We start from the raw sequence: 14,160 nt of genomic DNA, 5'->3' as shown, positions 1-14,160 counted from the left end.
AATTTAGTAGTTTCATCTCTATACAGACAATATTTTATTTCCATATATTCTTTTCTTTTTTTAAAAAATATGGAACACTTCACGAATTTGCGTGTCATCCTTGTGCAGGGGCCATGCTAATCTTTTCTGTATTCCAATTTTAGTATATGTGCTGCCAAAGCGAGCACTATTTCCATACATTCTTTGGGGTTGTCCCTTCTTTACAATTTCACTTCCAGTTTCAATGGAAGATACCCTGAACTCAACCGCCTAAGAACATAACTGATTCTTTTTAAAAATATATATATTTAATTGATTATGTTGTTACAGTAGTCCCAAATTCTTTTCCCCTTTGCTCCCCTCCATCTAGTACCCCTCTTCCCTCCAGGAATCCTACCCCTTTAGTTGATGTCCATGGGTCATACATTTAAGTTCTTTGGCTTCACCCTTTTCTATATTATTCTTAACATCCACCTGTCTATTTTGTACCAACTGATTATGCTTCTTAATCCCTGCACCATTTCTCCTTTTCTCCCCCATTCCCTTTCCCAGCTGATAACCCTCCAAATGATCCCCATACCTATGATTGTGTTCCTATTATGGTTTGCTTAGTTGGATTTTGTTTTTATTTTTTAGATTCAGTTGTTGATAGTTGTGAGTTTGTTATCATATAACTGATTCTTTTTTAACTGTCTTATCTTACCATGTAATTGACAGTAAATGGTGTTATTCTCTTTATTCATCTTTATCTAGAATATCTAGAACAAAGAGTTGTTTTACTAATGAGAAGTCTCTGTCCAATCCTCCAAGCCCAAGCCAAGAGAGAAGAGAGAAGGTTTAACATATTAGATCTACGGCCTATGAGGCAGTAAAGAAGAAACTCCAATAAGAGATAACCACACCTTTATAAGACCTTCTTACCTCTGGGTATTGGGACACACTACCTTTGGTTTGGGTTATACCTTCATTCTCTCAATAGAAGGAATGTTTTCATGCAGAGCCATACATCCCATTTTTAATTTAGGTGTAACAGTCATATCAGGATTCCTGTTCTGTGGGCTCTGGTGCACACCTGATGCACTTTAAAGAAGCACCAACCACTCTTTTCCTCCCTGGCTGCTTGAAGACCAGCCACCATCATGAACAACACAGTAACTATCCAGGGATCAGGAAGTTTATGACCAAAAGACTACTTCAGTGGAAACAAATAACCATTGACATCCTTCACCCTAGAAAAGCAACAGTACCTAAGACAAAAAAATTGAAAAAACTAGCCAAAATATATGACAACACCAGATGTCACCTTTGTATTTGGGTTCAGAACCCATTTTGGTGGTGGGAAGACTACTGGCTTTGGCATGATTTATGATTTCAAAGAAAAATGAATCCAAACATATACTTGTAAGACATGGCCAGTATGACAAGACAACGACCTCAAAAAAAGAACAAAAGGAACACAAGAACAGACTAAAGAAAGTAAAGGGACTGCAAAGGCCAATTTTGGTGCTGGCATAAAGTGAGCTGGAGGTTGGATAAAAAAGGAGTAGAGGTTCTTCAGTGACTTTATCTGTGCCGACTGTGCAGATTTTTCATGGAAGGATTAATAAAATAACTTTAAAAAAGAGAGAGAGAAGCCACATACCAAATGCCCAACCATCTACTATTTCCATAGGGAACACTACTGGATAGCACTAAAGGTCTCTTTCTCTCAAATTCCCCTATTTATACTTGCATTCAGTTAATCAAGTACTGTTGGCCCAAGAAGTCTGACATCGATTGGTTGCCACTTGTACACACCCCAACCGGGAACCAAACCTGCAGCCCAGACATGTGCTCTGACCGGGAATTTAACCAGCGACTTATGCTTTGCAGGATGATGCCTAACCAACTGAGCAAACACTGGTCAGGGCAGGTTTGCCCGAGTTCTTGATAGAGGTCCTTGTTCTATTTTTAAGCATTCATAAGGAATTTTTTCCTTATTTTGTATTATTTCTGGCATTTCTTTGGGACTCTAGAAAATTAATGAGGTTTAGAGACCTAGTGTATGAATTCAATCATAAGCCTATGGAAAACTCACCAATGAACTAATTAAAAATAATAACGTAGGTGCAGCATATAAGAAATGTGTCACCCTGGCCAGGTGGCTCAATGGTTGGAACACTGTCACATACACCAGAAGGTTAATCCCCAGTCAGGTCACATAACTAGTTTGCAGGTTTGATCTCTGTTGGGGGTACACACAGGAGGCAACCGATCAATGTTTCTCTCACATTGATGTTTCTCTCTCTCTCCCTCCCTTCCTCTCTCTCTAAAATCAATAAACATATCCTTGGGTGAGGATTTAGAAAAATATGTCATCTTCTTGAGTTGAGATAAACAAATTATTGGAAACCAAGGGGTAAGAAAGCAGAGTTTTAAAAGCCAGTAAATGGAACATCTGGCTCTAAGAATAAAGTTTCCTCATGGAATAAGCCAGAGGAAAAATTATAGTAAGTAGATAAGACTTAAAAATTTCCGCTCTAACAGCTTAGGTTTTAGGAGATCGGAAATTTATGGAAGAACTAAATAAGCTTAATGAAGGGCTAGGTTTTGGTCTTATTGTGAAGACAGGTAAATTCAGGTAGTATGACATCAGAGAGTCCACACTCTTCATCACTCAGGTTATAAGGCCTACCTTAAGCCTAAGCCAGATCCTCTGCTAAGGCTGATGCCAAAGCTGATGACCCCAGGCAGCAAGTACAATATTGTCCCCATTTTACCAATAAAGAAAACAGACACAGATATTGCTCAAGATGACAGAGTGGGCAGCAAACTAGTATACTCACTGTTGGAATATGGGGATGGAAAGTAGACACAAAAGGGATAATTAACTCAAATCCAGCAAAGAATATTATTCTGTTGCTGAATCAGTCTGGTCCAGGGACCAGCACTACAGGCATCACCTCAAGAGTTTGCCAGAAATGTGGATTCTTAGGTCCCACCGTAGAACGACTGAGTCATACTCTGCATTTTAACAACAGTCCCCAGGTACATGGTAGAGAAGAACGAGCACAATCTTAAGCTGGTATGAATCTGTATGAAAGATGGACAGAGAGAAACCACTAGAGGGAACAGAGTATATACTAGCAGTATAAAAGTTTTAAATTTTTCAAAAGATGACATTGGGATTGCTTTTGGATTACCAAAGGTCAGTCAAAAGCCTGAGGAATTCATAAAGCTTAGTAAATACAAGGTTTTAGGGGGGTGTACATGATGGACTACATGTTAACTTTTCCTGGGTCTGTTAAGGGCACAGGCCTGAGAAACACAAGCAACAACAGCTCAATTCAGAAAATTAACAATTCTCCAGGTAAAGCTAAAGTGGGAACAAAAGGTAAAGTCTCTCCTACAAGGCAGGAGTTAAAAGGCTTGAGAAAATGCCAAGTAGGAAGAAGCCACAGCAACAAAATGACAGAAATGGCAGAGGAATTAAAACAAAAAACAAAACAAAAACACACACAACACAACGGAGAAGTGATGGGCTTTAAAATTTGAGCAGCAGATGGAAAGGTTAAAAAAACCATAAACTCTTCCTTGAGAAAATGATTATATTGATAAGACTATATTAAATGGAAATGCCACTCACAAGAAAAAAAAGAATATCCCTTCAAAATGTTATAATTTCACTTTTAAAACAGAAATCAAATACTCTCTCTCATCTACTTTATGGACACTTACTTGGTTCCCATTGTCAAAGCTCAGCCACCATCTCCATGAGAAACTCCCTGACGACCCATTTAAAGCTGAAATTTCCTCCTCAATACCATTATGCCAGCACTCCCTATCTCCCTGGCCTGCTTCATTTTTCTTGAAGTCATCTGTCACATTCTAAAATACTCTTACTTTACAAGTTTGGTTTATTGTCTTTCTGTTTCCACATTAGAATCAAACTCCACAATAGCAAGGTTTTTCTGTTTTTGCTTACCACTGTTTGTCCCAGAGCTTAGTACCTAGTACATAGTAGGAACTCAATAAATATTTGCTGAGTAAAAGTTGAAGAATGGATTGACAATAACACAACTTTCAAAGGAAAAAATGAATGGAAAATTAATAAGTTTTAAATACTTGAATATGGTCTCTAATTAAAATTTAAGCTCCATGACAATACATATTTTTTACCTCTCCTGCTGAATGTAGGAATGGATAAAGTAAAATGTTCAATATAACAATTCCTAATTTCACTGATTCTAACATGCATTTTAAAATATTTGTACAACTCTAAAATCAGAATATTTTGTATGTTCAATGATATCTTAGAATCCATGTCAGCCTAGTAACAGTCATGATGTAGTTGTAATTATGTTTGAATGGACATTCAAACTGCACAGAAACTTGCTAAAGGGTATATTAGGACTCAGAATAAAATCCAAGACTAGTAGAGCACTTTTTTAACTCTTGGGAACTAAATGTGTGGGATGCGTGTAGAGCAATTAATCTAATTTAACAGCACCTCTGAAGCAGGAATCAAAAGTTGGCTAAACAGAACCATAGAGCTAGCTTAAGCTTTTAAAAGCCAAGTACTGATGGCTTTTATTTTTGTTTATTTTAGAAAATGCTACTTCACCAACACTTGATGTCACTGAAGACAAAATGGTATTAAAAAACAGACATCAAGAGCTAAGTGGAAAAGCAAATCTAGACTCAGATTCTGAATGTGAAGTCTCAGTTATACTTACTTGAGCCAATTGAGCTTGCTTATAATTTAATTTTTCTATTTTGTGTATGCCCTAGAGTGATTGATCATAAAAAAAAAATCTATTCATTGTTTAAGCTTGCTTTCAATAAACGTGAAACAAAAATTCTAGGTGAAGGAAAGCACTGCATGACTTCCTAAAGGGGGACAGCAATACTCATGTTTGACCGTCAGCCCTTCTTGTTAACACCATAGGAATAAATGTAACATAAGTTGTCTGAACACTTTACCCCTAGGGGGAGCTAAAAGCACATCTTCCTTTATTCCACCCAGGGAAGTGCTGATGAGATAATGCCAAGGACACATTAGTGAGCCAAAGTACTGTTAGGTTTTTTTTTTTTAAGTAAATGGTAAAAAAGTCAAATGTTCTTGCCATTTAAAAGAGAGGTCTTGGATATTTCTTATTCTCTTTCTTCATATAGAATGTGCAAAAAATATCTGCCTTCTATTTTAGGGAGGCTATTGAGAATACAGATGAAAAAATCAGGGTACAGCCAAGGGGGAGAGTACATGAGACAGCCAGAGTCTAGTCTAGGTAAGGGCTGCGCTCTACATGGGGTTTGAAAGCAAAGCCTGTAGCAATAAAAAAAATGAGTATATGTCCAGGATGTGCTTAGGAATCTACAAGGGTGGTAACGGTAGGCTCTGGTATAACAAATGTAGAATTGGAATCCTATTCATAAACTAAGTGCTTAGAAATACAGCTAAAAATTCATTTGAAGAAACATTCTTTCTCCACCAGTATAACAGGGTCCTAAGCATTGCCATCTTAGTAAATATAAAAATTACGAACAATAAATAACCAATATACTGTTTTTAGGGGGAGAATAAAGGCCTGTTCTAATGTAGACCAAATGTGAAGTACTAAATTGTTTTACCTGAAATGATCCAAGAATATCCTTTAAGGGTTCTTCATAAAACTCATCTCTTCCAAAGAACAGCAGCAACTCAAAGAAACTCCTAGAAAGAACAAGTGAATGATAATTTTCATTGCTGCTTTTACTTTTTTGCCCAAATTTAAAAGTCTCAAGAGATAACAATTATGTATTACCAGATATCTAGTTTTAAAATAGTTGATTTTGAAACATTATATTGATCATTTAAGATTCATGTTATCAGTAAAAATTTAATAGAAGTGTCTTCAAGGAAAATACACCTAATTTCTAGAACTACCGAATACATAATTAATTACTCATGCTCAGTAGGTTCACACTGCCAAAGGGAAAAAAAAAAAAGGGAAGAAAGAAAATGCAACAGGATACCAGGTGGCCAAAATTGAGCTACACATGTGAAGATGATCTAAAATGGGCACAAATTCCTAGTATCATGGTGTACCCCAGAAAAAATTCGTAATCTAATTTTTTTCACAGGGATATAAGGGATGGGTAAATTGACACAAAAATATATGGGAGATACTAATACACTCTCCGCCAACATTTATATTATACCAATATCACCAATTATGTATCTAATTGATGACACATGGATCCTCAAACTCTTTCTACCTTAATTATCATTATCCCACTTAAAACAGACTGCCCCAAATCCTGTTTTAAGTTATTTGGAAAATATTGTTACCAAGTGTTTTATGTGCCTTTAATAATTAATTAGTTTGTATAGAAAGAAATATGACTTTTTTCCTAATCATGAACATGGAAAACTGTAAAATTATTATATATAACTTAGCAATTCTAAATGACAAATCCTTCAAACTTTTGAAATGTGGAAGATACTCAACTAGAAATACCTACAGTTGTACTTTGTTTGTTTATTTATTTTTTAGAGAGAGGGGAAAGGAGAAAGAGAGGGAGAGAAACATCATTGTGTGGTTGCCTCTCTCTCGCGCCCCCAACTGGGGACCTGACGTGCAACCTGTTCATGCGCCCTGACTAGGAATCAAACCAGCGACACTTGGCTCGCAGGCTGACGCTCAATCCACTGAGCCACAGCAGCCAGGGCTACAGTTGTACTTTTATAAACACTTTACCTTTAATCAAAATCACTAATACTGAAATTTGTAATGCAAACATAACTATGAGACTATATCATTTTAAAAATTATATAAAAGACCTAAGTGTTATACAATAATTACAAAGACCCTTCTAAATATAACATAGCAACTATATACCCCATGAACTGATATTTTTATAAATTTGACTTAAGATTTTTAAATGTCAAGAAACAAAAAACATAAAAGCAGTCAAAAACAAAATGATACACTGGGAAAGAATCTCTCCTGATTTCCTTAATTAAAAAGCTTATACAAGTAATTTTTTTTAAAGTCAACAACGCAGTAGAAAGCCAGGAGAAAGACTACTTTATAGAAAAGAAATACAGGTGGATATTTTTCAAATATGAAAAGATGTTTTACTTTATTCATAATTAAATAAGTAAAACTTTATGAAGATCAAATACCATTTTCCCTTCATACTTATAAAAATGAAAATGTTGGTAGATTCTATAATGGCTCTGATGTGGAGAAATAGACTGATGTTGGAGGGATGATAAATAGCATTACCTCTTTTAAGGGCAACAAAGTAATAGTCCTCAAAATTTTAAATGCACTTATATCACTTGACTTAGCAACTCTACTTATAGGAATTTGTTCTTCCAAATATATACACACAAGTTCAAAGATGTATATGCAAGGATATGCATCCACAGATGGTTTGTAGTAGCAAAAGAATGGAAACATACTAAATGTCTACACCAGGGTACACCTATACAATGAAATATAGTCCAAATTTTAATACAATGTTAGTTGAGAATATACTTTCATCTATATGAATAGATAAAGAAAAGACTTCAAGATATATTACTGAGCAAAGATGCAGAAATATATTCATTTTGTAGAAAGGAAGGGGGGCAGTAGAAGGCACATGTATACCCAATGCATACTGTCAGACTGTCTAGGGGGCTATGTAACAAAATGATAAAAGCACTTGCTTTTACATAGGACAGATAGAAACTACAGGTCAGGGATGAAAAGGAGAATTATTTTTCAATAATAACCCTTTTGCAATTATTTATTTTACTAGCAATAAGTATGAAAAAAAGCCCCATTAATGTACCTCTGAAATTTTCTCCAATCCCTAAAGCATTAATTCACATCTATCACATCTTTATAAATTTCTAATAGGTCTTCCTATCTCTAATTTTGCTATCCCACACTTAACCTAAGACCCATGTCTATCACTGTAATCTCTCTAAAAGAGTATGATCTGGCTACTTTCTGACTTTACAAACTGCTATTTGGATTGTACCATCTAAAACGAAGACCTACACTTCCGGCCAAGATGGAGGCTTAGACTGACACGCTCTGTCTCCCGCCACAACTACCGCAAAACCAGAAATAACCATAGGTTCCAGAAAATAAAACTACAGGGCAGTCCAACGTATGAAGTCATAAACAAGTGGTGCTCGTGTGGACAGGTAGGAGGGGCGAAGCTGGGGCTGAGAGATAAAACTGTGTTGCTGGCAGCAGCTGCAGCAACGGGCAGTGAAACTGCCAAGGGAGCACTCCCGGGGGCAGTGGAGACCGTCAGCTCGCAATTCCAACGCTGGGGAAGGCAGACCCCCCATTGCCTCGGACTGTGAGGCTCAGAGGGTATGGGGACGGAGGAAGAGGCTTGCGGTCTCTCAGCGGACAGTAACGGCAGGAATCCATCTTGGACCCCCACCCCCACACAAAACGCCAGTGTGGCAAGGAGGGTGGCCCGGTAGTGAAGAGTGCACGTGGCTCTGCCCCCTATAGCGTAGGAGGTGTGACAGCCCCACCCGGGAAGCAAAGCTAAACACAAAACTCAGGATGACACAGATCATGATTGAAATCCCGGTGGCACAGCTCACCAGACAGCAAATACGGGACCTAACCAATGAACAAGTAGGAAATCTTTCTGAGGCTCAGTTCAGAGGTATAGTCATAAGGCAGCTTACAGAATTAACAAAAGATTTTGAACAAGACGGGGAAGGAATGAAGGCTAGTTATACAGAAATGAATAAAAACATACGAGACAAGTAGTGAGGAAAGGAAAACCAGAAATCAAATCAACAGATCGGAACATAGGGAAGGAACAAACAGTCAACCAGTACAGAAAGAGGAAACAAAAAGTGAGGAATATGAGGAGAGGCTCAGAAACCTATGGGACAGCTATAAGCGAACAAACATTCGAATTATAGGGTTGCCAGAAGGTGAAGAAAAAGAACTAGAAATTGAAAAATTATGTGAAAAAAATGTGAAGCAGAACTTCCCTAACTTGGGGAAGGAAACAGACTTACAGGTCCAGGAAGCACAGAGAGTTCCAGAAAAACTGGACCCAGGGAGAACCACTCCAAGACACACTATCATCAAAATGTCAAAAATTAAAGATAAAGAGAGAATCTTAAAAGCAGCAAGAGAGAAGAAAAGACTCATGTACAAAGGAGTCCCAATTAGACTATCAGCTGATTTCTCAAAAGAAACTCTGCAGGCAAGAAGGGACTGGCAAGAAATATTCAAAGGAACAAAAAGCAAAATCCTACAACCACGATTACTCTATCCAGCGAAGCTGTCATTCAGAATAGAAGGGCAGAGAAAGTGCTTCCAGGACAAAGTAAAACTGAAGGAGTTCATCAGATCCAAACCACTATTATATGAAATGTTAAAGGGACTTGTTTAGGAGAAAGAGGATCAAAACTATGAACATTAAAATGAAAACTATATCACAACAACCAACAACAGAAGCTAGGGAACTGAAACAAAGGCAAACTAAAGTAGGCAACAAGAGGGGAAAAAGATTTATAGGTATGGGGAACATACTGGGGGGAGGTCAGCAGGGAGGGGGAAGAAGGAAAAGGGAGGGAGATGATGCAGGAATTAAGCATAGTAGGAGGGAATGGAGTAGACAGGAAGAGGTTAAGAAGAACTATATGTACAATCAATGGACATGGACTAAAAGGGGGGAACAACTGGAGGGAGGGGGTGTCCCTGGGTGGAGAGGAGCAGAGGGAAAAGAAATTGGGACAACTGTAACAGCATAATCAATAAAGCATATTTTAAAAATAAATAAAACAAAGACCTACAGCTGACACATTTGTTTTCTTCGGATAAAATATTACTTTAAAATATTTTAGTAAGTCGCAAACATTCAAAAACTATGATGTTTCAGATTGAATCTAGATTTCTTTGAGCTCTTGAAAAACAGGAACTCCTGTAACACAGGGCTTGTATCTCTCCATGGCAAATAAGCTGAGTAGCTACCAGGCACAAACCTTTCAAATTTGCCAGTCTCCATTCACCTCTTCATCACAGTGCCTGCTTCGCTTATTTATTACTTATATTGCCTTCCAATTCTATTTAAGTATTTGAGATCACTGATCTAGCACAGGAAATTCAGGTTTCTTATCATGATATAAAACCTTTACGCCTGATCCTAAACTGCTCTTACACATATAGTTTTTACTACAAACTCCATGCTCTCCAATCACTGCAAACTTCTCACTCCCTAAAATTCCCATGCTCTAAAGTCTTTGGATCTGTTGCTTCTTCAAGACCTATTTATACACTTTCAACTAAGAACTTGGCCTAAAATTTCCTTCCTTTCTAGAAAAATAAATGGTTGATTCTTCTCTACTATCACAATACTGAAATTTACATCTATCTCCACCATAAAATGTTGAAACCAATAGAGTGCAATAGAGAGAGACAAAGAAATGGAAAATACAAGCAAGAGTTAGAGACATGGAGAGTGGGATGTATGAATCCAACGTGTCTAATCATGTTTCACCAAAAAGAGAGAGCAAGAGTGACGTGGGGAGGTGGGTTTTGGAGGGAAAGAGGCAAAGACAAAAACTGGGTAAGAATTTTCAAAAGTGATGAAAGATACTAATCCTCAGATCCAGGAAGCCCAAGAAATCCCAAGAAGGGTTCATAAAAATAAATCTACACCTAGCTAATCACAGTAAATATAAAATACCAAAAACAAAGAACAATGTATAAAACAAGAGAAAAATACAGACTGTTTACAAAGAAACAGGAAATTAAATTAGCGAGAAGGGTTAAGACACAAAAATATATAAGGCTGCATGCCCTGGCCAGGTGGCTCAGCTGGCTGGAGCATTGTCTGGACACCAAAAGGTTGCAGGTCGTTCCTGGTCAGGGCACATACCTAGGTTGCAAGTTCAATCCCCAGTCAGGGAGCATACAGTAGGCAACCAATCGATGCTTCTCTCTCTCTTCCCCTCTAAAATCAACAAACATATCCTTGGGTGAGGATTAAAAAAATAAATTTTTTTTTTACAAAAAATTTGACAGCATGAAGCTACAATAACTAATCTTGGCTTTGAAATATATATAGCAAAAATACATGACATCGATAGCATTTAAGTTGGAATGAGAAGCTTCACTATTAGTGTCCCCATGTCCTTAGACCAGAAGAAGAAAAGCATATAAAGTACACAGTTCAATGAGTTAAATACTAAATTCTTAACTAATTTATAAATTTACATAAAGTTAAAGTGCCTTAAATATTTTCTGTAAGTACAAAAGTTGATTACAAATATGAGTATGTAGGAAATACCATGAAACAGCAAGAACACTGAAAAAGGGATTAGCCAAAGTTAAAACATTTTGTAAAGCCTTTATAATTGAAGCTAAGCATTGTACTGGCACATGGACAAATAGCCTAGTAAAATCACATGCAAAAATAAACGAATTGTATGAGAAAAGTGGGTATATGACAAAAGCAGCACCTAAAATCAGAGAGAGAAAGTTGACTTCTTCATATTGAATAGTCAAATGTTAAGACAGAACTGATTCACTCAAGCTTCCACAAATAAGAAAAATTTCAAAAGGATCAAGAACTTACATATAAAAAAATTAAGCAATTCAAATACCAGAAGAAAACCCATATAACCTAGTTATAGAGAATTTTCTTACCTATGATTCAAAATCCAGAAGCAATAGAATACTGGTAGCATTTAATTACATTTAAAATGTCTAAAAATATAAACAAAGCAAAGATAAATAAAAAATATGCATTTGCAACTCACATCACTGGAAGGGGTTAAAAATATACCTAATACATCAAAAGCTTATAAAAATTGAGAAGAAAAACTTCAACTTACAGAAAGTAGCCTTGAGATATACAAAGGCAGCTCATATAAAATGAAATACAAGTGGTCATTAGAAATATGCAAAAAGATGTTCGACTTCACTCACAATAAGAAAAATACAAATTAAAACTATATTGAGGTGCCACTTCTCTTTAGATTAGCAAAAAATCAAAAATTAGACAACACAAAAACTACAGTGAGGTAGGAGGTATATAAGGCCTCACTTTATGGGTAAGAATGCAAAATGGTATAAGCTATATTGGCTGGAGGAAACTTTTGGCCTCCTCACCAAAATTACATATCTATTCATCCTTTGGCCAAGATTCTAGGAACCTTCCCCAAAAACATACTGGAAAAAAATACAAAAAGATATATGCAAAAGAAAATCAATCATAGCACTATTTGTGCTATGCAAAAGAATGAAAAAAAACTTCCTGTCAAGATGGAAGCATAGGTAAACATGCTTTACCTCCTCGCACAACTATAGAAAAAATTACAACTAGCCTACAAAACACCTATCACCCAGATTCATCAGAAAATCAAGGTGTATAGATGTCCAACAACCAAGGATTTAAAGAAGGCACATTCATCCAGACGGGAAGGAAGGGAGCAGAGATGCGGAGAGGTGCACAGTGGGGTCCCATATTCAAATGTGGTGGATAAAAAACAAGAGGGATAGTTCCGGAGAGAGGGATCCCAGCCCCACATCAGACCACCCATCCCAGGGTTCCAGTGCCAGGAAGCTAAGTCCCATAACCTCTGGCTGTAAAAACCTGTGGGAGTTGGACAGTGGAGGAAACTGCAGGATTCTCAGGAGACTCATCTTAAAGGGTGCACAATGGCCTTAGGAGATACACAGACCCACCGCCTCTGGTATTCAGCACCAGGGCAGCAGCTGGAAGGGCAACAGTGGCATATGAGGAGAAAGTAAAGTGACTGGCAACAGGGCGAGTGCAAGGAGACAGCTTCCTTCCAGGCAAAACCCCAAAGGCTAGGCAATGGCATTGTCCCCTCTCTGAGGCCTCCCTATACACAGAGCCACAAAGTGGTAAAGCAGGTTGCCCGGCCCTAGAGACTACCTTATGGCTCTGCACCCATACAATTTACAGGTGCCTTTCTAAAATAGGCCATGATACTAAGACAGAAAGTCAAAGCAGCTCTACATAAAACACAGAAACAAATACAGGGAGGCTGCCAAATTGAGGAGACATAGTAGTATGGCCCAAATGAAAAAACAGAATGCCTGAAAAAGAACTAAATGAAACTGAGATAACCAACCTAACAGATGTAGAGTTCAAAACACTGGTTATCAGGATGCCCACAGAACTCTCTGGGTACTGCAGCAACATAAAAAAAAGACCCAGGCAGAAATGAAGGTTACATTAAATGAAATAATGAAAAATCTACAGGAAAACAATAGTGGAGGGGATGAAGCCGAAAATCAAATCAACGATTTGGAACGTGAGGAAGAAAAAAGCATTCAATCAAAAAAAAAGAACTAAAAATAAAAGAAAACAAACAAAAACAAAAAGCAACGAGGATAAACTAAGGAGCCTCTGGGTCATCTCTAAATGTACCAAATCTAAACCACAGGGGTGTGAGAAGGAGAAGATGATCAAGAAATTGAAAACTTTTTGAAAAAATAATGAAGGAAAACTTCTCTGATTTGGTGAAGGAATACTTACAAATCCAGGAAGCACAGACTCCCAAGCAAGTTGGACCCAAAGAGGACCACACCAAGACACATCATAATTAAAATGCCAAAGGTTAAAGATAAAGAGAGAATCTTTAAAGCATCAAGAGGAAAGCAGAGTTACCTACAAAAGAGTTCCTATAAGACTATCAGTTGATTTCTCAAAAGAACTTTGCAGGCTAGAAGGGAGTGGCAAGAAGTATTCAAAGTGATGAAAAGCAAGGACCTATAACCAAGATTCACTTAGAATGGAAGGGCAGATAAAGTGCTTGCCAGACAAGATAAAACTAAAGGAGTTCATCATACCAAGCCATTAGTATATGAAATGTTAAAGAGAACTACATAAGAAAAAGATCAAAATTATGAATGTTAAAACAGCAATAAATTTACAACTATCAACAACTGAATCTAAAAAACAAAATAAGCAAACAAGCAGAACAGAAAGAGCATCATAAATATGGAGATCATCTGGAGGGTTAACAGTGGGGACGGGGGAAAAAGAGGGAGAAGGGGGAAAGGTACAGGGAATAAGAAGTATAAATTGGTAGGAACAAAATAGACAGGGGGATGTCAAGAACAGTATAGGAAATGGAGAAGCCAAAGACCTTTTATGCATGACCCGTGATCATGAACTAAGGGAGGGACTGCTGGGAGGAACAGGGGT

At 37.3% G+C, this 14,160-nt stretch overlaps 1 protein-coding gene and 1 non-coding gene across 3 annotated transcripts in view; both read right to left on the bottom strand.

Moving 5' to 3' along the window:
- Positions 1–14,160, bottom strand: part of ZNF654 (zinc finger protein 654) — an 82,754-nt gene that overhangs the window by 30,680 nt on the left and 37,914 nt on the right. For both annotated transcript variants that reach the window (XM_090275986.1, XM_090275979.1), the window contains exon 3: positions 5,590–5,671. In XM_090275986.1, coding sequence (XP_090132112.1) covers positions 5,590–5,671 — 82 coding nt within the window. The remainder of the gene's footprint in view (positions 1–5,589; positions 5,672–14,160) is intronic.
- Positions 64–167, bottom strand: LOC150021319 (U6 spliceosomal RNA). Its single transcript, XR_016513392.1, has one exon. It is a non-coding gene; the product is annotated as a U6 spliceosomal RNA (small nuclear RNA).

The sequence above is a fragment of the Furipterus horrens genome, unplaced genomic scaffold (genome assembly GCF_987537825.1).
Source record: "Furipterus horrens unplaced genomic scaffold, mFurHor1.1.pri manual_scaffold_1, whole genome shotgun sequence".
NCBI lineage: Eukaryota > Metazoa > Chordata > Mammalia > Chiroptera > Furipteridae > Furipterus > Furipterus horrens.
The sequence above is the reverse complement of the archived record's forward strand: the minus strand, read 5'-3'. Positions and strand labels throughout refer to the sequence as shown.